Genomic DNA, 25,677 nt, shown 5'->3' on the forward strand with positions numbered 1-25,677 from the left:
CCATTGTGGGATTCTACAAAACCCTAAAGCCTCCCAAACAGACACCGAGCCCCAGGAGAACCAAGTCAAACGGGGAAAAATCCTGAGCCAAAGGAGAAGGGCGCCAGCAGCGAGGCAGCTGTGGGCCCAGGTTTGTGTAAGAAATTGAGGTAAAAGCCGGATTTTAAAGCACCTTTTCCCAAACTGCCCTCCAGCCGAGTGTGTGAGGAACTTACCAAGGGGCAGGACACTTGAGAACCCGGCTTGGATGGCAGGGCAGGAAATCTGGAGCCCTCCAGCTGCTGGGGGTCACGGGAAGCTCTCGGGAGAAAGAAAAGCCAAAAAAAGGCACCTGTGCTGCTGGGCTGGGCCAAAAGTGGAGTCCACACCTCATGGGGATCCTGCGACCCAACAACACCCTTGGGTGTGTCCTGCTCAGAGGTTTACAGCATACAGGGAGGGAAAAAAAATCTATTTACAAGTAGGGGACCACTGAGGAGCAAGTCCAAGAAGGAGATGAAGACAGTCATGGTCAAACATAGCTATTTATTTTCTCTTATAAACAGCCTTCAGTTTCTTATTGAAAAAAAACAAACAAAAAAAAACCCCAAAACAACAAAAAAAAAAAAGAAAACAACCCTAGGATTTAAATATTCTGCCCCATCACATACAACCATCTGTATACATTATTTACAACTCTCAAATAAACATGGTGCGGATTTTCAGACATTCAACTTGTTCTGTTTTAATCAAAAGCTGTTTTCATTTGGAACTGAAATCTCCATCAGTGACTACAAACTGAAGCGGTATTGGCACAGTTAGCTCACAGTAAGGGTTCTTTCTCTCCTTGCATTTTCTACATTACACTGCATTTTATCCCATACATTTCAGGATTCCAAAGGAGGAGGAAAGGTTAGTGTCGCTTCCGGGATTTTCTTATTTTTCTTTTTTTTTTTTTTTTTCCCTTCAAAAACTGATTTTCACCAAAGCCTCGTTCATTTTTATTGCATCCTTCTCTCTCTCCCAGCACACATCAAGGCATGTGCCTCTGCACCACACAACCACAGCACTCCCAAGCAAACACCCCACGACAAGAAGCCTTTCCCTCCGCGACACGGCTCGCTAAATTGTCCCCAAAGTTGCAAACGTATAAAAATAATGAGTATAGTTTAGTGGCTATAAAAAATTAATCTCCCCTAAAAATACAATATTCTATGAACAATTTGGGGAATCGGTTCTTCCAACAAAATAAGGGTAATTGGTTATTTTCCTAGGCTGCAAACTGAACCTGGCGAGAGGAAACCTTAAGGAAAGCGGGGAAAGAAGAAGGTTTAACACTGAAAATCACCAATGTTAGTTTTGTGCTAAAAGAGAAAATATCCAGGAAAAAACAAAAGATGGGTATCCATAAAACTGCCAGTGGTTTTAGGAGTGAGGGATTGGAAAAGAAACAACTGCTACCAGCAGTGAAGGAAAGGAGATTTGGCGTAAAAGGGAATCTTTTAGTGGGGAAAAAAAACAAAGGAATCTCTGTTTGTGCTGCAGCTCCTTAAAGAATCCAACTCAAAGGGGGGTTATGTACAGTAACAGCACTCTGGCAGGCAGGAGAGGAGGAGAGGGCAGCAAGGGAAAACACAGCTATCCAAAAGGATGTGTTTACAGTAAAACTGTGTCTGGCGAGCCAGGAGAAAGGAGGAGGGGTGAGAAATAGAAAGGAACAACCCCAAAGGTAAGTTGAGTCCGTAGCAGCAAATAGGTGTCCTTACCTGTTAACTGAGGGTCAGGGACACTGGGAGAGGGCTCAGCTCCTAAGGACGGAGTAAGGACAGTGCTCCTCTCTATCTCCAGGGAAAAACAGAAGCTCTACATTGCATAGTAAGCAGGAAAAGAAACTGGATACTTGCAGATGGGCTGCCTGCCCCTCGGAACCCGTTCTGTCCCCTCAGCCACCTGCAGCAGCACAAGGCGGTGCTTCTGCTCCTCTCTGCACCAGTAACTTGTGTCCCTGACTAGGACTTGAAAGGCTGGGACAGCACAGCCTGTATCCATCCAGCTGAGCTCCCTGGACTCGGCCCTTGGCCCCTGCCCAGCTCCAGGGAGCTTCCCTGCCCAGGTCACCACCCAAATCCCTGACAAGATCCAGTGCGGTGCAGGTAGCAACCGGCCACCACAAACCACAGGGATTCGGGGCCCTACCAGGCTGGAAGGCCTGAGGCAGCACTGGAAGCACAGCCTGGCTCAACCCCACTGGCACTTTCTGCTCCCCACGGCCAAAGCTGCAAGGTTTTGTCTCCGAGCGCTCGTCGCCCCTCCAAGTCCGTAGCGGGGGCCGGGAGCAGCGCAGGGTTTGTTTCTCTGGGGTTGATTTAGAGGGGCAGGGGGCGTCCCCCCACCTTTTCCTCCCATAAATGCACTATTTTATCAACACATTCACTCGATCCAGATTCCATTGAGTGGCATTTCCACGTGCCCTTACTCCGAGAGTGTAAACACACGTCAACTTCTGGTCCCACACAGCTTTCAGAAGCAAAACAACAATGAAAAGCTGCAAAAAGAAACAGCACGGGGATCCTAAGTCCCCACCACTGCAAACACGCCCTCAATGATGTTATTTTCAAGTGTTGTGTAATTAAACAATGTGTTCATACAGCTGTCAGGCAAATCATGATCTCCAAGCTTTTATTACGTGCCTAGAAACTATTCGGTCCAAGACCTCCTACTGCCAGATATTGAATAAAAAAAACCAAACCACACTATCCACCTAGGACTCATTTTTACACTCAGTACATTCCAAGTCTGATTGGCTGATCTGCAGCAGATGCCTCTGGATTTCTAGAATTGGCTGCTCAGAAGAAAAAAAAGCTGCAACAACAACGAGACCCAAGCCCTCCTAGGGCAGAGGCGCGCCAGGAACGTGAAGCACTGCACTGCCGTGTCCGAGCAAATCCTCACACCTCTACACATCCATCCCTTTTTGCTTCTTGCTGGCACATGGCACCAAAGCAAGGAGTCACCCTGAAATTTAATGGGGGACACCAGGTGTTTAGCACCTGGGAGCTGCTGCCTCGCTCTCTCTGTGTGCCAACCGTGCACTCGGCACTCGGGCGGTCGCTCACCTCGGCGCTGTCGGGTGGAGGCTGGCACAGGGCAAGCTGGAAGATCAGGATGCCTCACTGGAAGCCAGCAGCTCCCAGGTGAGTCATTCCTGTGCTCAGCTGCTCCCTGCTGCCCGTGCCAATGGCCACTCTCCTCCCCTGCAGGCTCCTGCACGCCAGCTCCAACCCCCCTCGGCGTTTCTGGTCGAGCAGAGGCGCGCAGAACAGAAGCTCAGCTTCTCTCACCTGGGCCTCACCCCATCCTGTCGCTGTTCCCAACAGCTGGAGCTCCCTGGAGATGGGCAGTGATTTTAAATGGGGGAGAACACCATCACAGTAACCTAACTCCCAAGCAGCCCATGAAATTATCTCCCCTCCGAGACACATTTCCTCAAACAGCAAACACTGGCCACCAGAGCCCCTCCTCAGAGCCAGGCTTTGCATTACTAACTTAAAAAAACACCCTTCCCCCAGTTATTTTTCAAGCCAGGTTTTCCTCACTATTATTATTATTATTACTACTATCCCAGTGCAAATTCTTATAGGGAATATTTTCCCTAATTGTATTTGTGCAAACTACCTGTTCATTTGGCAACTGCTAGGGGAACTTAACAAGCTGGCTGACCCAACTGATGCTTTCCTGCTAAGAAAATAAAAGCAACTATGCAGAGTCCCATGGCAGCAGACATGGAACTACTGGCTAAGCACAAGGTCTGTGTAGTTTTTGACACCACCTCGGCCGTCCCGCTTTAGCGAGAACTTTGCTTTTCTTTGTAAGAAGTCATCTAGCTCTGAAAAATTCTATATTCATCTCTAAAAAAATAAGACAAGTATTTGTATTAAAAGCTGGAGATCATTGATTTCAGCAAGTTATGGCTTTTTTTTTTTTTTTTTAAGTGTAAGCATAGATAGATATATATATATATATTTTTAAAACGAGTTTCAGTAAGTGTCTAGGTGTTAGTACATATTTTCTGTTTCCAGCAATGTTCAGTATTGTATGTGCTTTGCACCTCAGAAGTGAGTCTGCCAAGGCACTTAGAGAAAGTAAGCAAGTCTTCCAGGGACTTGATGAGAATGGGCTACCACTGACACAACACAAGAACCCATCCACCAGCAGAGTCCATCCCCCCAGCCAAGCACGTTTCCTTTATAAACACTCAGCACCTGCTAGAAATTCCACGATGAGTAACAACAATGAAATAATAGCAATAAAAAGAAGAGCTATTTAGCACATGTCACTAACAGAGAAAAGATTTCCCCTAACAAAAGCACAGAAAGTAGATCTCAGCTGTCACTGGTAACAGCACAAGGGGGGCTGGTTTGTTGTTGTTTTTTTTTAAAAAAAAAACAAATTAACAAAAAACAAATACCACACGCTTGCTTAAAGAAACAAATGGCTTCAAGAAGTCCTCTTCCTTTTATCTGTCCTTGGAGGTGAGCTTTTCAATCAGTTCTTGAAGTGGTGCAAGTTCTCTTCTATCAATAAGGTTGAATTCCTGTAACAGGGATGAGCAGAAAGACACACATATAGAGTTTTGTGGGTTCAGCTCAGGTGAGAAGCCCTATTTAGGCCAGAATTCATTTGGCACTCAGCTCTCCAAGCCCAGGCTCAGCCACTACAGCCTCCCTTGCCCACCTCTCACTCACTGACCAGCAGTGTTCCACTCCCTGAAGCTTTTTCTCCCTCTTAAAGGGAGGAAAACTAAGAAGATGGTGATTTTTTCCCCACAAGAGAAGGGGGATAACATAGCTTTGAAATGAGAACGCTGTCTGCACTGTCCATACCTGAACAAAAAAGATAAAGTGCTTGAAAGAAGTGTTAAGGTGTGCCTCTTCCTGCAGCTGGATCACGGGGTCAAAGTGCTGGTGGTAGATGTGAGCGTAAACTCTGAAGAGACGCTTGAGAATTGTCTTGGCCACTGACATGAAGTTCTTTGGGAATGGTACACCTGGGAAGAACAAAACAGACGGCTTATTCTTCAACTCCCAGGCTGTGTCTGCCTGCTTGGAAAGCCACTACAATCCAGGACAGATGAAATCAGTTTCAACAGCAGATCTTTGTCACTGCAGAGGTTTTATTGAAATCAGCTGGGAAACGGCAGCCGGCTACTGGGAGCGATGAAACCTCGAGTTGTCACTTCCCCAGGCTAAAAAAAGATATGTGTCAACCAGCTGAAAAGAGGAAACCTGTCTAGCTTCTCCTCACTCACCAGTCTCCCCAGTCAGCCCAGCTCCTCTGCAGCCTCTTCTCCAAGTGCTCAGGCCCTGTCTGAAGCTCTGGGTGCTCTGAGGCCAGTCAGGACCTCAGCAATGCTCTCAGCTCCCACCACCAATGTTTTCATGCTCCTGCTTCAGCCTGCCCTGCACACCTGTAGATCCCATCTGCTCCTCTGGCTGCTGCAGCCCAGGGGAAATTCACACTTAGCTGGTTAGTTTGTCATCTCTGGATGTCTCTCTGAAGGAACCCTTTCTCTAAAGATGATTAATGAAAATGTGTCAAAAGCCTCAGAAATTAGTTACAAAACTAAGGCAACTGAGAGATCTCCCCTGTTACCTTTTCCAAACTGTCGGATGGTCATTAATTCCCTCCTGCTTTTCTAACAGAAGCCTCTTTAAAACATCTATTTTACATTCCCACTTAAAAAACAAAAAACAAGCAAAAATAAAAATCATCAACTTAAGATCAAAGCTGCAATTCAGCTTCTTTGGGGAGAAGGCCTGAAAGTTCCTCGTGACAACCAAACATCTCTCCTTTGACAAGAAGCTGCCAGCTACTGGTTGTAAGGGTCTGAGACCCTCTGCTTTATCCAGACTCAATGAACAGAGCAAGATATTTGTTAGAATCAGTCCTTCCTGCATCCAGAATTGTGACAGGAGTTGATTAGGAGTACTAACACATGGATCAGAGTTCATGCATTACAAGTATCTTAAAAGATAAGCTCCTTTAGATAGATAATGGAACCTTCCAAACCTGCCCTAGGTATCAAGCACTAAGGAGACCTCCTCATGCTCCTGTGCAACCCAAGGGTGCTGCTCAGCAGCAGCCACTAACTCACTCACCTATTTTTGAAGGAAACAGCGTTTCATCATCCAGCTGGTCCTGGACCCAGGTCATCAGGTAATCGATGTACTTGGGAGCAGAGCACTTGATGGGTTTCTTGATGTTGGTGCCATCTGCCCAGTGGTACTCGTACCTGGGGTGAGACACGGCCTTCAGCACCTCTGAACCGCTCCTGACGGGCCTGCAGGGCTGCTCCTCCTGCCCCACACCCTCCCTGCTGCCCTCCCTCGCTTCCTGCAGGCCTTCCCAAACCTCAGCCAGGCTGCCAGGGCAGCAGCCAGCCACACACATATCAGGCCCCTCCACTTTAGGGGATTTCTTCACATGGGAAAATATCCTTACAGAATTTTGTGTAGCTGAAAGCCCAACCAGGTTAGCTCTCGCCAGAGATCCCAAATGATGCCTCTTCTACAGGCACAGGTAGGTTCCTAGGAACGCTGTTACAAACTGGAAACTGATATAAAATGCCTTCCAGCTAAAAGAAGAGGTTTGAAGCAATCAGGGCTGGTGGAAGGTGTCCCTGCCCGTGGCACGTGGCTGGAACCAGATGAGCCTTAGGGTCCCCTCCCTGCTCAGACCAGTCTGGGATTCTGATTCTGTGGTTAAGACAACTTCTAGGCTACCTACACATCCAGACAGAAAGGAGTCCTCATCAAATTCAGAAGGAAGCAGATATTTTGCCTGGCTTGGGGAATGCAGCTGACACCAGCCCAGAGTGTGGATAAGCTTGGAAAGATATTCATTAAAAGCCCCAAGCACACCTAACAGGGGGAGTCTGACAGTACCAGCTCCCAGGTGAACCACAGGGTTTGGATGTTACAGATCACAATTGTGGCTTCATGCAAAGCCCAGCTGCATCTGATACATCTGTCCCCTCGATTTGCTTAGCAAATTCAGTGTTGTCAGAACAACTACTGGGAGAAAATTTTCACCATAAACAAATTTGATGAGGGATTATGAAGGTGCTGCTCACAATGGGGCAAAAAAACCCCCATTTTTCTAACAGCAACAAACCAGAATGTCTGAAAGCACGTTAAAATTGCATCTAAGAACACATAAAAAAATCCAAGACACACCAAATGGACTGTGTTTCTGGATTTATGAAAAAACAGGATTTCCCAACACCCAGCACTGCCCTAATACCAAGATTTAAGTGGTATTCATGTAGGACAAATATCAACATTTAGCTGAGGTGCCAGGATCCAGGTGCCTGGAGCCAGAGCAAAACAACAAGCTGAATTAGAGAGCAGAAAAAAGCACAAACACTGGATGTCTCCACAAAAGCATAAGCAAGAATCCAAGAAGAGCACATGGATTCTTACCCAGACATCTACTACTTCTACAGTACCTACGAGGAGGATTTTGGTAAGCCCTAATGGAATGCCTGCACATAAAAACTTTAAATCTTCATTTAAGAAGGCCTCATTAATGTTTCAAAAGAAAAAAAAAAGGGGGGGAGAAATATAATTTTGATAATTAATTTACTTTCTTTATTGTTTAAAAGAAAACAATAAAGAAACACCAAACAAATACATAAAAAAAGAACTTTCTATTCCCAACCCCCTTAACAGAAGTTCAAACCCTTCTTCTCTTTCACATCCTTGCCCCCCAACTCCAGCCACTCATCTCAGCTAGTGTCAAGATTTTAAACAAACAAACAAACAAACAAATCATCTCACAACAACTGCAGCACTGCCAAGAGTGTGAGGGACAGGCTCTTACTTTGGGCCAGCAGACATGACGGGGCAGCTCTCCTCCGTGCAGAAGTCCGTGATGGTTCCATAGAGCATGTTGATCTGGTTGAAGAAGTCCACAGCTGAAAAGCACAGAAAGAACCCCTGAGCACTCTGCAGCACGAGATCTCTACAGGCCAGACTGCAAAGCACGGGTTCTGGAATGGGTTTGGGGGGAAAAAAATGTCATTGCTGTTGCTTTTTTAAGATCTGTGACAGAAGAGATGCAACCACCAACTTTCTGCAACAACCTCCAGCAAGAACTATTTAATTGTTCACTGCAGCAAAATCTTTGGTTGGAAGAACAAAAAGGAAGGAGAAGGCCTAGTTATTTCCTTGCCTCAAAGTTTAGTGCATTTTATTACAACCCCAAATTCTGCTGGCAAGTGTGGAATCAAAGAAAGATTTTCAGGGTAAGCTTTGCAGCTAGAGAGGAGCAGGTACTCGCTAGGGGACAGTGGCTTCCCTCAGGATCAGTATTCCCAAGGCCCACGTTTCCCAAGAACATTTCACCCAATCCCAGACTGCTTTGGGTGGGAAGGGAATTTAAAGCCCATCCAGTTCCACCCCTGCCATGGCAGGGACACCTTCTGCTACCTCAGGTTGCTCCAAGCCCACCCCAGCCTGGCCTCGGGCACTTCCAGGGATCCAGGGGCAGCCACAGCTTCTCTGGGCACCCTGTGCCAGGGCCTGCCCACCCTCCCATGGAGGGATTTCTTCCCAACACCCCATCTAACCCTGCTGCTACAGTTACTCTTTCAGTTAATTACACCAAACTCTTGGAAAAGAAGGATCTTTTCCAATAACTAAGAGAGCAGGTTCTGTCTTGAGGCACTGTGCTCACTGCAATTTATAAAACCCACTTCACCTGCAGGTATCTTTCAGAGGATGAACAGCCAGGATTAGACAAGTGTCACTGGAGGAAATCACAGCCACTGCTCAGCAGAGGCAGAACCCCAGCCCTCGCTTCTGCAGTGCCCACAGGAGCTGTTAATTAAGTTTCCACTCCCTGCTCCCAGCAGGAACCACAGCCCACTGTTTGCTTCAAGGCAAGCACGTTCAGAAAACCCACACGGAGGCTCCAAGAAAAAGACTGATTATGGCAAATCCCACACTTGGAAGTCTCAAAATCCCCAGGCACATCGAGCCATTCCCTAGGACACCCGCCAGGCTGCGAGCACAGCGAGAGGTAGCAGGTTGGTTTTCGTGCTCTCAGGGCCGAGAAGGGTGAAAGCAACAACTCCAAGGCACACACTGTGTCTCCTCAGGACACCTCTCTGTGAGCAGAGAGCCGTGCAGGGATGCTGAGGGAAGGGAGCAGCACGGCAGAAGCTCACTCCTTAATTACACAGCCACAGTTTCATTGCAGCTCATTCAGCAGCTCAGCCATTCGGGAAGGGAAAAACTGCAGCCAGGCAGGAAAGCAGAGACACGGAGAGAAGGAACCACCGAAAGGGAAGGATGCCAGCAGTATATGAAGCATCTTTAGCAATGCTTACTCACACAAGTGGGCTGGCTTTTTCTCTAGTCAAGTTTTGCAATGCAGTGTGAATTCGCTTTGGCAAAGGATGGTGTCAGCAGTTCCAGCCTGCCCTGGAAACAGAGGCAAGTGGAGCAGCAGAGCACTGCACGACTGGCTGGGAAGGGGAAGGTGGAAGTCAGTGTGAAGGTTTCACTTCCCAAACATGTCAAAGAGCAAGAAGAAACAAGGCAGAACCACAGAAATTTAACTCAAGCATCATTTCTACTGCAGTGCCCAATCAAGCCCGAGAGGCAGAAGATGAGCAAACACCCAGACAGGGCACAGAGCTTGTGTCAGCCAAAACTGCACAGGCTACAGAGTGCACAAGGAGAATCCATTCTTTAGGAGCAGAGGGCAAAATTCATGCAGCAGGGAGTGGGAGGAGGAGGAAACAAGGTCAAACGATCAGAAAATGCTAATTTAGGCATCATTGTCTGGCCTGAAAGCAGAGAGTTTGGACAAAGAGCTTTAGAGGAAGTGAAAACAATGACATCAGAGACTTACCAGAGCCAAGGCTCAAAATGTGGTAGGAACTAAAGGAACTAACTTTAGAAAAATTACAAACTCCTTTAGAATCACAGACCATTCAGGTTGGAAAAGCCCTTTGAGATCATCAAAGTCCAACCTGTGGCTGACCTCCACCTTCTGACCAGCCACCTCCAGCTGTTCCCTGGACATCTCCAGGGATGGCCACTCCAACAGCTCCAAGGCTTGGAAATGTTTTCCATGAAGGAATTATTCCTGATGCCCAACTTGAGGCTATTTCCAGTCACCCTGCCCCTGTTCCCTGGCAGCAAAGCCTGACCCTCACCTGGCTGCACCCTCCCGTCAGGGAGCTGCAGAGAGCAAGGTCCCCCAAGCCCCCTTTTCTCCAGGAACAGAAAGGGACACACAGCTGTCCTCCCACAGGTGTCAGCCCACTTTCAACACCCCCAGGATGAAGAAAAAGCCAGCGACTCACTGTTCACTGCAACCCACTCATTCAAGTCTTCCCCCTCTGGAAGCATCACAGCCATCCGGAGGTTGCCGCTTCCCAGCGTGGCCTCGGCATGTTTTAGCAGCTCGTACTGGTGAGACCCCTCGGGAATATTCTTCTTTGGTTTGAAGGTTTTGGAAGAGCGACTACCACTGCAGAAGAGAGAGGAGATGTTTAGAGACCTTCACAGGAAGTAAAAAGGAAACAAGCAGACCAGGCCCAGGGAAGGACAGGATTAACTTTAGATACTTTACCCACTCACATCTTTTCACGTTGCAGCAGGGTATTTACCAAAAAATGGGATGCTAAAGCAGAAGGTATTCTGACTTTTTTTAAATCTTTTTCTCACCCAATCACTTCCTTACCCAAAATTTTGTTTGGAAAAACTTGGGCTGGCTTACAAAAATTGTTTACACACTCGAATTTTAAACCATGGCAGTGAGCCTGGATGGCACATGAGCCCCTAGCACGTCAGAATCATGACGTGCAAAATCAAATAATTGCAGGGAAGTGTCCAATGAGTCAGTCTTTGAGTGGTTTTGTGTATGAGCTGAGAAAAGGCCTCTGTCAGAACAGGCAAACTGAGCTCTGAATTCCAATGCAAGTGCAAAGTTGTGAAACCCAGACAGCACAATTCTCATTACAAATATTACCCAGATCTCACTTCTTCCTATATAGACTTGGCCAACGTTTCACCATCTCTCTAAGGACCAAACAGAACATTTTCAATTGCTAAGGTGCAAGGGGCTGGCTCTCTTTACTCTAGAAAGAAATCCTTGACTTAGGGAGACGCTGCCCCCAGGGAGGGAGGGGAGGCCCTGGCCCAGGTTGCCCCATCCCTGGAAGCATCCTGTGGCCAGGATTGGAGAAACCTGGCCTAGTGCAAGGTGTCCCTGCCCGTGGTTTGGAACCAAATGGGATTTGAGGTCAGTTCCAACAAAACCATCCTGGGATTCTGTTCTGTGGTCCCAGAGCTCTCTCCAGGGCTCCAGAGGAGCGGCAGCATCCTCCCCTTCCCACAGGCCTAACCCTGGATCATGGGTGGTGTGGAGAAGGGTTTGGCAGGACCTGCAGGGATCGTGGGCTGGCACAGTGTGAGTACACTCACACGGACACCTGAGCAACAGCAGCGCAGCCTGCTGCTGAATGCAGCCAGGAGGAGCAGGAGGGAACATCCTGCTCCCGTCTCTTCTGTTACAGGACACTTCTGGCTGTTCCTAGTCATCCTCTCCTCTCCCCAAGCCAGGATGCCAGACACACAAATCCTGAGTAAAGTAATTGCCTCCCCGTGGGAGTGAGAAGCTTCTGTGGCTCAGGGAGTCGCCATCACCTCCCACCCCTCCAGCCACCTGCAGCTGGTGCCAGGCCACTCTCAAACCAGCTCTGAACAAAGAGCAAACTTAACAAAACCCAACAAACAAAAACCCCAAATCTCTGGACTGACTACTTTACTTAAACCCAAATGTTTTCTTTTCAGGAACACAGCCACTTTCAGAGGCACTCTGCCAACATGAGGAGTGAAAATACAACTTCAAACATCTGGAGAGCAGGAGAGACTGGGATCATTATCTTTCCACATGTGTCAGCGTAAGCAGAAGCAACCCAGCAAGAGCTGAACACAACCTGGGAAAAGGTTATGAAATAACCAACCCAAGGAACTGTTTCTATTTTAGCACAAAGAGTAGGCCCAACAAAGGGAGGAGGGCTTGGGAATAGAGCACAAGGCAAGCATGGTGAAGGAATTCCCTAAATAAGTAGTTTATTCTGAGAAACCCTGGCAAAGAATTCACCGTACCCACCCCAGCTCATGAGCCTGCACAGAACCACGGCCAAGGAAGCAGAAAATGCAACATGCTGGAAAAAGCTTTAGGTAGCATTTAATCCCTGCTCTCCCCTTCCCAGAAACACGGGGGGGTTCTTCCCAGAAGCTGTCAAAGGCTGTAACAACAGAATGAACCACCACACCATCCTGTCTTAGCCTCCAACACCTTTCTGATGCCTGCCTCTCAAATGCAGCACAGCCACCCTAAAACAGCAGGAAACGCTGTCACACCAAAGGCAGGCAGGCAGGCATCCAAAAGGAAAAGTAATTGGGAAAACTGCAGCCTGGCAGTCGTCACGTGCTATGGAAATACCTGCAGTTTCAACAATAAATTATCAGAATTCCACACATTTGAGCTGTTCTCCGAGGCCAGTTAACACACTCCCCGAGACACAGCTCAGGGACAGCCTCGTGCAGCCTCTCTAAGCCAAAATCTTTATAGGATGTGGTTTTTCTTGGAAAGTCTGGTTAAAAATATTGCATGAATAAACGGTATTCCAGTTACTTTAGTAGTCCAGAAGCTCTCCAGTTATTTAACAAAAAGAAAAAAAAAAAAATTATTTTTGCCTGTTATGCCAATCAGTTTCATGTGACAGATTCAGAAAGTTGTTTTTTCCCAGGTCTATTTCCTCAACTCCTGGAGCAATCAGTGAAAAAAGTAACTTTGAAAGAGTTCTGCCTGGTGGCCAACACCACACACCATCACCTATGTCTGGGTCACGGGTGACACTTTATTGTCAGCTACATTCCATAATGGAACTGGCCATTTCTGTCGAGGTTTAACAACGCTTGAAGAGAGCAGGCAGCACCCACCTTTTCCTGTTGAGAGTCTCTGCTACGTATTAATGCAGAAGTGAGAGGGGGCAGAGCAACCAGTGAAGATCCCATTTTCCTTGGACATAAGAAGGCCAGGGAACAGGGAGCACATTGCTCCATCCCCACCATGTGCCACGACCACCATGCAGCCTTGCACGGAGAAGTGACATCTCCAGAAATTCCCGCGATTCCACGGACGCCTCGCTCCCTTCACTCCCACGTCGAAAGCAAACCATGCCCTTCTATTTTTACAGGGAGCTGCAGCCCCAGCAGTGCCAGCTGCAGCTGAATGAGGAGCTGTGTCTGAGGCTGCCTCAGCAAGCCCTCCCCACCTGCAGGAGCCCACGCAGCTCGCCTGGAAGCAGGAACACGGCGTGGCCTCCACAGCTGTCATCTCAGCCGCTCGCCCGCTGGCAGTGGCGGCGTTTCGTGATGCACCTTCTGCAGGCTGCTCTGTCTCAGGAGGGGAAGAGGATGTTTCCAGAAGACAGGAAAAATTTGAGGTGTTCTTCTCACCCCACACGGCCTCAACAGCTCATCTCGGCTTCAAACACAGCAGGTGTGCTCGCAGCAGCTTAAATATCCAGCCTCAGCTCTTGATAAACTTCCCAGTAACTTCTCCCTTGGGCTGGCCTAGCTTAAACCTCCTCACTCCCAACCATTTGTCCACAGGGCCTTATTTCTATCCATTTCTACCAAGTCTGCAGCAGATTCAGGGAAACCTGAACAAAACCAAGTTAGTTGAGGCTTCTTATCCATAAAAGCTCCCCCTTCACAGGTTGTTCTCAGCACAGAACTAACCTCAGGCTCCCAGCTGCTGTGCAGTGGCAGCATTTTCAGCGTACACCTGCCACCCACGTTCCTCTCCCCGATCCATAACGCTGTAGGCCCCTTCCTTGGGGTAAGGAGGGAGTGACAAACCCCTGGAAGAACAGCTGTACCACTCAGTGTCTCCCCAAAGCCATCAGCACCATGGCCAGGCTGAAACAAGCCCTTCAAAGTACTGGGGAAAGCTCCAATGGATTCTCAGAAAGCTGAACTCAGAGACCGTGCACAGAACATTCACACAGGGCATGGAAATTTATCCTCTTTGAACTCCTGCTTTTTTCACTTTCAAACGCCTTTACAAGCATTAATTAATCTCACCAAGTGTCGTGGAAGTAGGGACCATGAGTGTCTCGTTACACAGGGAAACTGAGGCAGCAACTCCCTGCCACAGGCTGAGTGAGTTTATCAGAGAAGCCCCCAAGTTTCAGCTCTGCAATTCTTTGTCTCCCTTCTCCTGCTGTGCCTCTTTTTAAACACAGAAACACTCCAAGGCAAGACCCAAATTCCAGAAAAGCAAACATTTCCAGCCTTTAAACAATAATACAGCCCTTCAAATGGTAACATCCTGCTAAGAATAGAAACATCAGAGCAAGATGGGTTTGTTTCCACCAGCCAACATGTCAACATAGAAATTTAAACTAAAAGCTCCAGCTACTTTTTGACAATGAAATCAATAGCTGCAGCCTTTAAACCCGTTTTTCCCTGTGACAACCACAGCATCAGAAGGACAGAAGGTAAAATTAAGCTGAACACGCTTAAAATCAGCAGTGATGAGACTGAACTTGAGCATTTCTATTTATAAAACGGAACAGTCACAACATTTCTGCCCTGAAGAACGACAGTGTGAGGGCAAAGAATCTCTTCCTTCACTTCTTACAGCACCAAGAAGTCAATTTTGTCCAACCCAATTCCCATGCATCGCAGTAAGCCTGTCTCAGTCCAGTCACTTCCACCTGCAGGTAACAAAAGCAAGGCAAGAACTCGGGATGCATCCCAAGCAGCAGCTCTGGGAAGCAAGCTAGGAGCTGCCAACTCCTCACACAACACAGCTGCTCTCCCAGAGGGTAAGGCAATGGTTTGAAAGCAATTCCAGGCCTAGAGCTTTTGTTTTGGTTTAAGGAGGAATCAGTGGCACTGACTTGAAAAATTTCCCCAGACACACGGCCACTGCTCCTGTAGGAACAGAATATGTGGGTTTATTGTTTACCACCTACACCACAGAGTAACTTCAATCCTCCAGAGGCTTTTGAACCTGTAGATGCTTCTCAAGGGCTATGGTATTTCCTTCCACTGGAATACTGATAGGGAATTCAGTGTTTCTGTGAGGTTACTCATTCTCCACCCATCAAGGTGGGGACTGCAATCTGGCTTCCCCTTCTAGGAAAAACAGCTGTCTTCACATGCTGAAGTTCCCCACAGGATGGCAGATGACAAAGGCCCAATCTCACATATAGATCTGAAAAAACACAGGTTCCATTACACACAAGACTCAACAGGTTAAAAGAACAGACTTTTATCAGATGATTCACATCCAGGAAAGAGAAAGTTATTTAAGGTAGCCTTAAGGAACAGTTTTGCTTTTGCTTGCCCCAGCCACCACGCCTCGGCATCAAAGCCGACCTAACCCGTATCCATGCAAACTCCTAAAATGCATTTTTTTCTGCATTTTTACATACACAGTTTAGAGTCAGCCATCTCAAACCGATGTGGGATTGGTCCAGCACAACTCTTACAAGCACCAGAAGACACCTGCAGGGAAACCTTAGCTGGCTGAGCTCTGAGCAGGGGATGAGCGTCCGAGGAGCGGCCGCTTCCCTGTGCCCTCGCTCTCTCGCCCTGCGGCGGCAGACGGTGCCAAATCCACAAGGATGTTAGGAGGCCACAGCCTGTTTTCCAGCCAAAGCAGGCACCTACGCTTCCCTCTGCCTCCCTTCTCCCCGTCTGCAGGCTGAGAGAGTGCCTGTAAACAAGCAGGAGGTGTTATGCTACAGCGCTGGTGTCTGCTACAACTCCACCCAATGGTGTTCCTGCTGTTTACCCACTTGGATGCGACCCTTCTCCCAAGTCATCACAACTCCCAGTGCAAGGAACAAGCAGGAGTCCAGAGCCCCATCCCATGACCGGGAAATCATCATCAGTTTGCTATGCTTACAACCAAAATAAACTCCCTTGTTTCACTTACAACGCATTCATTTAATACACTTTCATCTCCTGGAAAATCCTCAAAACAAACAAAGCGAGTCACAGCTGCCCTCACTGGATACTACCAGAGCCCTGGCTGTGCTCTCCCAACACAATTCCACTGCTCCCAGTGGCTGCGGAAGTGACTCAACCTCTCCTGCCCTGTTCCCTGCAGGACTAACAGAGAGGGGCAGGCCAGAGCCACCACCAGCAGTGCCCAGCAGCATCCCTCACAGAAAAGCTTGGATCTGAGTTTGCCAGGCAGTCGTGCCCTCCTGACTTGCAGGGACAGACAGGCAGACACGGGGACAGCGCAGGCACTGGAACATGTCCCTGGTACAAAACCTGCGGCCTCCCCAAAGGCTGGCTGAGCGTATTCTGTGGATGTCACTGGTCTCCCAAGTCTCCCACGGACTTTTTCCGAGAGCTTCAAGACCACCCAACTTGAAATACCACAAAGAGGCTTGCAGCAGAGACCCAAGCACCACTGCATGTTCTCCCCTTCCTGACATCCATTTGAAATCCTGCAACATGAGAGGAATCAAGGTGATCCCAAATATTTTGTTGCACGCTCCCAGGAATCCACTGACTACCTTGAGGCAAACGCAAGGCTGTCTTCACCCACAAAATTTCAAGCTTACTACAAACAGATTTTATATTTTTTATAATGTATCACTACATTTTAGTCTTGGCTGTTCTGTTGGGTCCTTTCAATCATACTGAGGTTCCTCAGCTATTTCCATATTAACATTTACTGTGTACACACACACACACACACACCATGGAACTGTAAGGAGTAATCCCAACTAGGTTTATTTCTTCTAATATCCCAATGTTCACGTAGCACTTGTTTAAAAGAGCGGGCTACTGGAGCTTTGAAGAAGGTAAACATGAAGCACTCCATGAAGTACTCCTTTTCCAACTGCTTTGTTTTTTCCTGCGAGATGGAGCTCACTGTTCTGAACATGTCAGCCCACAATTAAGCTCCCTGCAAGCTCAACAGCACTATTTCCTCACCAATGCTCCCCTCTTTTCTCAGAGATCCCTTATTTCTGCCAATTAGCATCAGCTTACTCAAGAGGGAGAGCACAGCATGAACTCCAGCTCAAGTCAGAACTTCAGCAGCAGTTTTTCCAAGTTTGTTTTCCAAAAAGGTTCAAACCTCCTTACTGCAGGGACAAACCTTATACACCATTCAGCAGACACAACCACACCTCTCTTTTCTTAAACCTCCCCTTTCCCCATATATAAAACTGAGCAATAAGGCATGAAGGAGCTCAAGATCTGTAACTAAGAATATCCTGAAGCAGCCTGGAGAGCCCCAGCCACTGCCAGTCCCTTAAAGCATCCCCCAGCTGCTGGGGCAGGAGGCAAGGGGGCCCAAAAATCCAGCAGGTTTTGCCCAGCGGTGATTCCTGGACTCCAGAGCTTTTTCCATGTGACACACAGGGAGCAGGGTCCGGCACAAAAGGTGTCCGCTGCTTCCCACAGCCAGGTGCTCCTCCTGCCCCGCAGCTTTCCTGACATCCAGCTGAATTATCTGTCTGCCCATGACTAATGCCCTGTGCTGCCCAAGCTGCTGCTAACAGTCACACCCTGTAAATACATTTACAAGTAGGAAGCAGAGCTTTGCAGAAAGCCATCCACAACCCGCTGAGGGTGATAAATTGCCATAATAAAAGCTTGGCTCTAGCATCAAATTAGATCCTGACTTGTACACCAAATATAGTGTTTGGAGAACATGCCTCAGAACATGGATGGCTTCCCAAAATGCTGATCAGTGCTTTTGGAAACCGATGCTTAATGAATGACTAAAGCAAATCTAGTCACACAACCTAAGAAATCGCATCAGGGCATTTCTAAAGGAAGAAAAAGAGACTTAACTGAAGCGTTTAAGACAGTTCTTCAACCCTTTTAAACACAATAAAAAGAACCATCGCCTAACATGCTTAGGGAATAGGCAGTTAAAGGAGGAATTTAACCAAATTTTTATGGGGAAAAAGCCACTCCAGCACTTTCTGAAGGCTGCCCTTTACCGTGACCCCCACGCAAAACAGGCTGAGGATAGGAACGTGGCAAAGGACAAACACTGGGCAACTTCCCAATAGAAAATCTCAAGATTACACTTCCTCTTGGATTAATAGGCAAAACAGGGTCTGGATCCAGGAACTAACAACTGTCAGAGGCAAGAAACGACACAGAGAACAACAGGAAGAAGGAAAGGACAGGAGGCAGCAATGAATAATCTAACAGCTTTCCAAAAATACACTGCATTATCTCACCCCCAAGTATTTCTTACACAACCTCCACATTTCATAAAATCCTGTATGCGCCACATCTAACTATCCTCAGGAAAATTTGCTTATCTCTTCCCAAGTGTCTTATCAGGAAAACCCACCGGGGTCTGAAGCATCTGAGAGGGAATGACTGCTCCTACGTAGTCAGGAGCACATCTCTTTTGGAATTATTTAAGCTTAAGCATTTGACACTTGAGCCCAAGGTCAGCTGAACTGTTCCATGAATTTTCATATTCAGACTTGCCCTCTTTTGTTCCTTCCACTCCCATTGCAGCAAGAAATTTTAAGAAGAGCTGTCAACCACAAAAGCTAATAATAGGACATCAGAGAGAAGCTGTTTTTCCTAAAAAGTACACCTTAGCGTTTGGAAAAGCAGTATTTTGTGGCCATAAAGTCAAAGTAATGCCATTTTGATTCCTGGATCCAGAACACTGAGCGAGTCCCTAAAACAATAAATCCATTCAAGCAAAACCAGGACTGGGCTACTGAAGTCGAGAAAAACAGAATTAAAGTACCAGCTACCGAAACAAAATATAGGTTATTTCATTAAGGTCAAAATAGAGAACCCACCCAGTCGTTATTTGGGTTGAAATGGTTTCTGTATCCAAACTCAGATGTCTCAATTTTTAGCAAAAGAGGAATTCACCAAAGCCTACCATGTGTTCTTTTTGTCGTAAGGAAAGGAATTAGACTCGTGATAAGGACAGCAAATCCAGGCATTATGAGTCCTTATCTGCAAGATGTTCTCCTTCACGTGAGGAAGGGATTAAGATTCTGTACGTCAGTATCTCAAGGACACAAGCAATTAACTCCAGAGACAAGTGACCACATGGAAAGATGAAGTGGCGTGAGGACAGAAGACAAGAAAAAACACCCAAACAAACCTCAACTAAAACTCCAGTGAAACATGGGCTGGATCTCTCCAGGCATGTAAGAGTACCAAAAGGAATGGATTCCTGCTGAGGATCAGCTGTGAACTGGAGAAGGAAGAGAACAGCAGGAGAGCAAGGTAGAAGTGTCCTCACACACCAGAAAAAAGCCAGAAGCAGAATTGGGGCGAGAAGCTGAGGTCACAGTTGGATTTCAGGGGGGGAAACAAGACACGAGAAGAGTGAGTCAATTCGCTTCCACCCACCGCTTTTAAAAACATCAAAATACATTTGCAAGGCAAAAACTACTGTTACCTTCATGAATTCCCAGGGTGGGACTGACACACAAAATTACCATCTCCTCCTCGTGAACCGACTGACTGCTGACTCAGGCTACGGATTTGAAATGGGAAGCGAAGCCCTGAACCACAGAGAGATGCTTGAGATGCACCACACTTTTCATCTAAGCTCACTAAGAAATCAGAAGTTATTTCAAACATTCTCCAGGAACTGATTTGAGCTGCATGGATACGTGCAGATCCTCAGCTCTCCTTCCATTCTTTCACATCCCCTCCTCAGAATATCGACCCAGGCAGCAGTGCCCTGGGAAAGCATCTGGGAGATCCATATACACAGGCAAAGCAAAGCAGTGGATCCTCACAATCCCACGTCATGAAATGTAAAGGCTAGAGAAAATTTTCCCAGTCTGTGAAAAGTGATAGTTACACTCAGCTCCAGCTGAAAACAGATTTTATGGCAGACGAATTTATAACCCCCAGTCTCCCTGGGTATGTAAAAGGAGGAAAATAAAAACCAACAAAACCAAAAACGAACAAAAGCCAAACAGCAAGCTCATTGTAGCTCAGCTCCAGTAGGAAGTGGCTTCGTTTACAAACACTAAAAGCATCGCAAAGCCCATCCTGCGGTTCAGGCCCATTTGTGGGTCAGAGGCTTATTGATAGCTCTGGCAGCAAGATCTGCCTTATTGCTTACAAGGGAAGACTTAAAGTGGCCAAATTTAATGCAGCTATTTACTTCTCTAGAGGAAAAAAAAAACCAAGCAGCTTCATTCTGTCAGCCTCTTGCAACCCTCCAGCCCGGCAGACAAATGCTTCTAATATTTTATCCTTTTTCAAACAAGATAAAAAACACCGTGTAGGTCTCAGGACAGCACGAGGTGGAACTGTGACCCCACGGCTGTGGCCACGGAGAGACCCTAAATCCAAAGCCCTGTCCGAAAAGTAAAAAGTGACAAAGGCATTGGGTGAGGACGGAAATCCCAGGCGGTCCCCAGCACACAAATGACCCCCAGAACTGATCCTTGTTCCAGCGCTCCTCCCTGCAAACAGCGAATGCCATCGGCTCACTCACACAAAGAGGGAAGGACAAACAAGGGAAAACAATCGGGGCATAAAAGCAAACAATTAGGAAGCAATTAACACCGGACATCACTGCGATGTAGTAAACACAACTTTCACACCGAACAATGCCTTTCTTCCTACGCTTTTTTTCCTCCGTTCCAAACCCACGTTTCCATCTGAGAAGGAGCTACCTGACAACATTTAGAAGCGACAGTCGCTCACTTCACCTACTGCACGTCCCCAAAGCACAGCAGCAGGGGACAAAGGCTGTTTTCCCAAGTGCCAGGCCAAGTGCAGACATCTCACAGCCAGAACCGGTCTGCACAGCCCTGGGACTCCGAGGCAGACTCACTCTTGCAGAAATAAAAGCCAGGCAGCGGCTTCCTTGCTCTCTACCTCCAACCTCACCGATAAGGTGGCAGCACTCCATTATCTGACACCCTAAACCCCACGTTTTACTTCGTTTTAAGTTCATTTCAATTTCCATTTAAATGATTCCTACCACTACGGAATACTTCTGTTTTCTTCAAAACTCAAAATTACTGTTACCAAGGCTTAAAAAAAAAAATAAATAAATTATTTGGGAAGCTGGCAATAGCTTTACAGTCCTCTCTCCAATTTACTTGTGGGAAAACTCGAGAGACTTCCCAATCGTGGTACTTCAAAAACAACCAGGAACGGGACACATCACTAATGGCAGCAGTCAAGGAGCTGATTTTATGTTAACACATGCCTGTGTGGAGAGCCCCTGCCCTGATCCCACAGCAGCCTTATGCTCCTCAAGCTAAAACTCAAGTCAACAAATACAATAAAACTCGGGGAGGGGGGAAATACCTGGATGTTCGCTCTATTTCCCTTTTCTAACAGTTTGCAAATGCCTACAAGCTGATTTTTCCATGAGCAAATCCCAGCTTAGGAGTGCCTACCAGTCCTCTGGGGGAGTCCTTGACCTAGAGGAGATAAATCCATCTCCAGAAGTATGGAAGGAGCACTCACAAAGCACCCGGCTGCTACGCTGCCCCCGTTACAAAGGGAATTCCTTGGACTAGGAGCAGCAACTCGGCACCTCGGGATGATGAGGAAGGGACAAAAACAAACAGCCCTGATGTTCTCCAAGAGCAGGATCAGCCTGAGGGTCTGAGAAGGCCACACTGCTTGTCAATCTGGAAACAAACCCATCGGCTCCGATTTTGGTATTAATCCGCAAGAGACGCCAGGGGAAAACAAAGCAATGCCTCGCTACACCACATTCTGCAGGTATATTTACACACAAAGTGTGATTTCAATTTAAAAAATAAAAACAACAAAACAACAAGCCATGTTGACGCGGAGCATCAAAGCAGCCGTGAGCTGCACTTGCTCTTCTGCTGCAGAAGAAGGCAGAGAAGGACGAGCACACCTTGCCCCAGTTTGGTCTGAAAGTTAATTTGGCCTTCCCTCACCAACATCCGTGCTCTAGACAGGAGCCACCCTCACTCACCTCCAGCAGCTCCTCGTCCTCCCAACACCCATCAGGCAACAGCTACTTCAAACAATCTCTCCTTTAAAAAACCCTGTGCTGGCATCTTCAGAGAGGGATTCACTAATCCAAAGATGGGGATCTGGTTTGTTGTTGTTTTTTTTTTTTTTTTTAAAGAAAAGACAATTTCAGAACTTCAGTAATAAATCTGAATATTTTCTTTTTATAAATAAATGGTTTTCATCCAGCTTCCTTTTTATGTAAGTCTTGCCAGCAGGATAACACAAGCAAGCTACCATATGGCACGCCCACCAGAACTATCTTTAATTTTTTTTTCCTTGGAGATGTAAGCTAAAGTACCTGCAACTATGCTGTAATTTCCTTTTAGACAGAACTTAGCAAGCAGCGTTTTTTTGCAACTGGAGATATCTCCTAGTCCAAATCCCATTTTTAAACATTTGGGATAACCTATTCAGACACTGGAGAGGTTTACAGAGTCTTTCCAGAAAGGAAGAAACCGATCAGAAAGAGAAAACCACGGCGCTGAAAATAACAATTGCTGTCAAAAACTCGCCTCACAAGACAGTATTTTTATAGTGTTCCCCACAAGCAGACAAGACAATGGCTCCCCTTGATTTTACTTCCCCCCACCACGTAGCTCTATATGTCACTGGCCCTAGCAACAGTGAAGAACAGCCAGGGATTTGTCAGCGGACAGGGCTGGATTATCCGAGCACAATCCCCCTGTTTTGTGACAAGAGGGAAGCCCCTGGGAGAAGGTGGCTTTTGGCACAGCACTGGGTGTCAGAGTGACAAGCTGCAGCCCGGTCCCTGACCATAAACCTGCAGGACAGGTCGGCTGCCAGGCAGGGAAACCTTCCCGCTGCACAAGGACCATGCTCCTGACAGCCAGCCCCAAACTCTGAGTCAGCTCGACGAGGGACAGCAGTGCCACTGAGGCAGGGACAACAGCAGGGACAAACAGCAGGGACAAACACTGCTGGCACCTCCGCAGCACGGTGACAGAGGGGTGAAAAAGTTCTGTGAAAGATGAGCTTACAAGCAGCAGGCAAACCTGGGGGGTTTGCAGCTCCAAGGGCAAGCTGGCATTATTAAACCTGCGGATACCCAGGCACTATCTGGGAGTAAGTCTTACCAAGCCAAAATTCAAGTCTGACAAATGGTGATGCTGACTTGCTGGATCCCTAAAAAAAGGCCACTGACCAAAAAAACCCATCAGAACTCAGTGGCAGCAACACAGAAAGTTTCCTCCCTGATCACCTCGAGGCCTAGCAGGCATATTTTCTACTTTTTAAAAAAACAAATGAATATTTCCATTCTGCAGATGAGCAAATTAGGTACCATCTACAGCACTCTGCCAGCAACAGCTGAAGCAGCTTTGCCAACATTTCTCACTCTGCCGTGCACTAACTCCAGTTTTCCTTTCTACCTCCCATCCAGAAGGATCGTTTGGAACAATGGGGTAAAGGTTTGCTTTCCTAGGTTTCAGAAGGGTCTGAAAAAAAACGAACGAACCAACCACCTCGTTACTGCCTGTGACAGAGGATGGAGGTTTTCATGCTCTTCCATTCCCAGCTAGCCAAATGCCACGGAGAGGGAGGCTCTCTAATTTGTAAACCAGACTCCCAGGACACCCGAAATCCCGTCCCCCCCTTCTCCACCGTGGCAGCTGAGAATTACCAAGGAAGGAGGACAGCTGGGCTTCTCATTAGGAGCACCGCGCCTCCATCCACGGGCAATCATCTGCACCCAGCTCTCTTGGGCAGCTGAGAGCTGCCTTCCACCATCCCTGGGAACGCGGCAGGCCAGCGGGCTGGCTACGCCAGAGTTAAAAGATAAACACAAGGGAGGGACTGAGGAGGAAGCCAGCGCCAGGGTTATTTGTCTCCATGAGAACACAACTTACTAGAACACTCCAGCTCTGAGATAAAGTCTCTTCTCTAAGCCCAGGCCACGTTTACATGTGCTGGTTATCGATGTAAGCCTCAAACCAGTGTGAGATATTCCGGCACGGAACCCGGAGTGTGCGGGAACACTCAGCGGGGACAAGGCCCTAATGGAGCTTGGCTCTTCCAGGGCGCCTTTTTCTGCTGCCTCGATCGCCCTTCTTTGCCTAGAGCGCATCTTCGCCTTAACTAATAGGTCACTGAACCGGTTTATGCTAATTGTCACAAGTACCTCGTCTTTGTTTCCACAGGGAGGGACCAAAGTTCATCCTGTTCTTGCCCACGAAGCAAAATTTCGACAAGTGGGGCTCTGCCCGCACCTGAATCGCCACCGACTCCCGAGGGAGCTTTTCCCTGCCGCAGTAAAGCCTGGCCAGGTCCTCGGCGGGGCTCCGGCGGCCGGGGAGCCCCACCTGCCCCATCACCTGCCCCGGGCTCCGCTTCCACACGCCAGCTCCTAACTCAGCTGCACAGACACACAACGGCACCGACCTCCGCCCGCCAGAAACGAGAAACCCGCAGGAAAATATCCCAAAACCTCGCCGAGAGCCCCCCCGGCAGGGTGTTCGGCCCCGACCCCGCTCTCGCCTACCCAGCGACGCCCCTTCCCCGGACAGCACGGCGCTCAGCGGGGAGGTCCCCCGGGCCGGTGATCCGTGGCTGTTTCCGAACTCGTATCCGTGAGGGGAAGCCGTGCGGGAAGGGGAAGCCCGGCTCGCCCGCCCTCCAAACGCCCTCACGGCGCGGCGGCGGCCCCGCCGCTCCCTGCCGGCGGAGCGGGGCGGCTGCTGCCGGCAGCGCCGGGGCACAAAGGGAGAGAGCGGGGAGCGGACGGAGCGGGCCCCAGGCCGGCGGGGAGCGGCGGGCAGCGAGCGAGCGAGCTGGCGGGCGGCGGCCGCGGCCTCTCGGCGGGCTGTGCTGCCCTGCCCTCCCCGGCGGGACGGCGCAGAGCGAGAGGAAAGGACCCCCCAACACCCCCCGGGTACTCACAACAAGAAGCTCATGGCGATGGCGGCGGAGCGGGACCGGCGGCTGCCTGGGCTCGGCGCGGCTCGGCTCCCAATGGCAGCGGCGGCGGAGGGCGGGCGGGTGCGGGGAGAGCGCCGCGGGGCGGGGACACGGCCCGCCCGGCCGCCATCGCCCCCAGCGGCCCCCGCCTCCTCCCTCACAGCTGCGGGGCTCCGGCTCCGCCGCGCTCCTCCCACGGCCCGGCCGCTCCCCCTCAGGAGTCCTTTCACGGCCCCGGGCACGGCCATCCCACTCGGGCGTCCCCTCACAGCCATCCCGCCGGAGGCGCCGGCCCCTCAGAGACGCCCGTGTGAGTGCCCCCAGACACCTCCATAGAAACGGGGATGTCCTGCCTCTCCAGAGCTCCCTTTCTCTTCGGAGACCGCCATGAACCGCTCCCTCCCCCTCAAGAATTCCCTGGAAACGCGCACCCCCGGCCCCTCCAGAGCCCCCCTTCTCCCCTCAGGACAAACAGGGCCAGGTACCAGCCCACAGGCCACCACCACCACCAGAAAAAGAAGAGAAAGGTATTAATAGCGTTGCTGCCCTCCTCACTGGACCTTTTATTATTATTATTATTTTTTTTTTTTTATTTTAACGAAGCGTTACAAAAGGGATTCCAATGTTTCTTAATATTTGATTTGTTAGCAATTTCTAACTGGGCTGGTGAGGGCAAGCGATCGGCAGAGGGGCGCCCCTC

The 25,677-nt window shown here is 48.6% G+C and overlaps 1 protein-coding gene across 1 annotated transcript; it reads right to left on the reverse strand.

Moving 5' to 3' along the window:
- Positions 1-848: 848 nt before the first annotated feature.
- On the reverse strand, positions 849-25,056 carry MOB1B (MOB kinase activator 1B). Its single transcript, XM_015623720.3, has 6 exons — positions 24,960-25,056; positions 10,355-10,521; positions 7,861-7,954; positions 6,138-6,271; positions 4,863-5,026; positions 849-4,573 (listed from the first exon to the last, which is right to left on the reverse strand). Exons 1-6 carry the CDS (start codon positions 24,971-24,973, stop codon positions 4,496-4,498), a joined length of 651 nt encoding a protein of 216 aa, XP_015479206.1. The 5' UTR covers positions 24,974-25,056; the 3' UTR covers positions 849-4,495.
- Positions 25,057-25,677: the final 621 nt, after the last annotated feature.

The sequence above is a fragment of the Parus major genome, chromosome 4 (assembly GCF_001522545.3).
Source record: "Parus major isolate Abel chromosome 4, Parus_major1.1, whole genome shotgun sequence".
NCBI classification, from domain to species: domain Eukaryota; kingdom Metazoa; phylum Chordata; class Aves; order Passeriformes; family Paridae; genus Parus; species Parus major.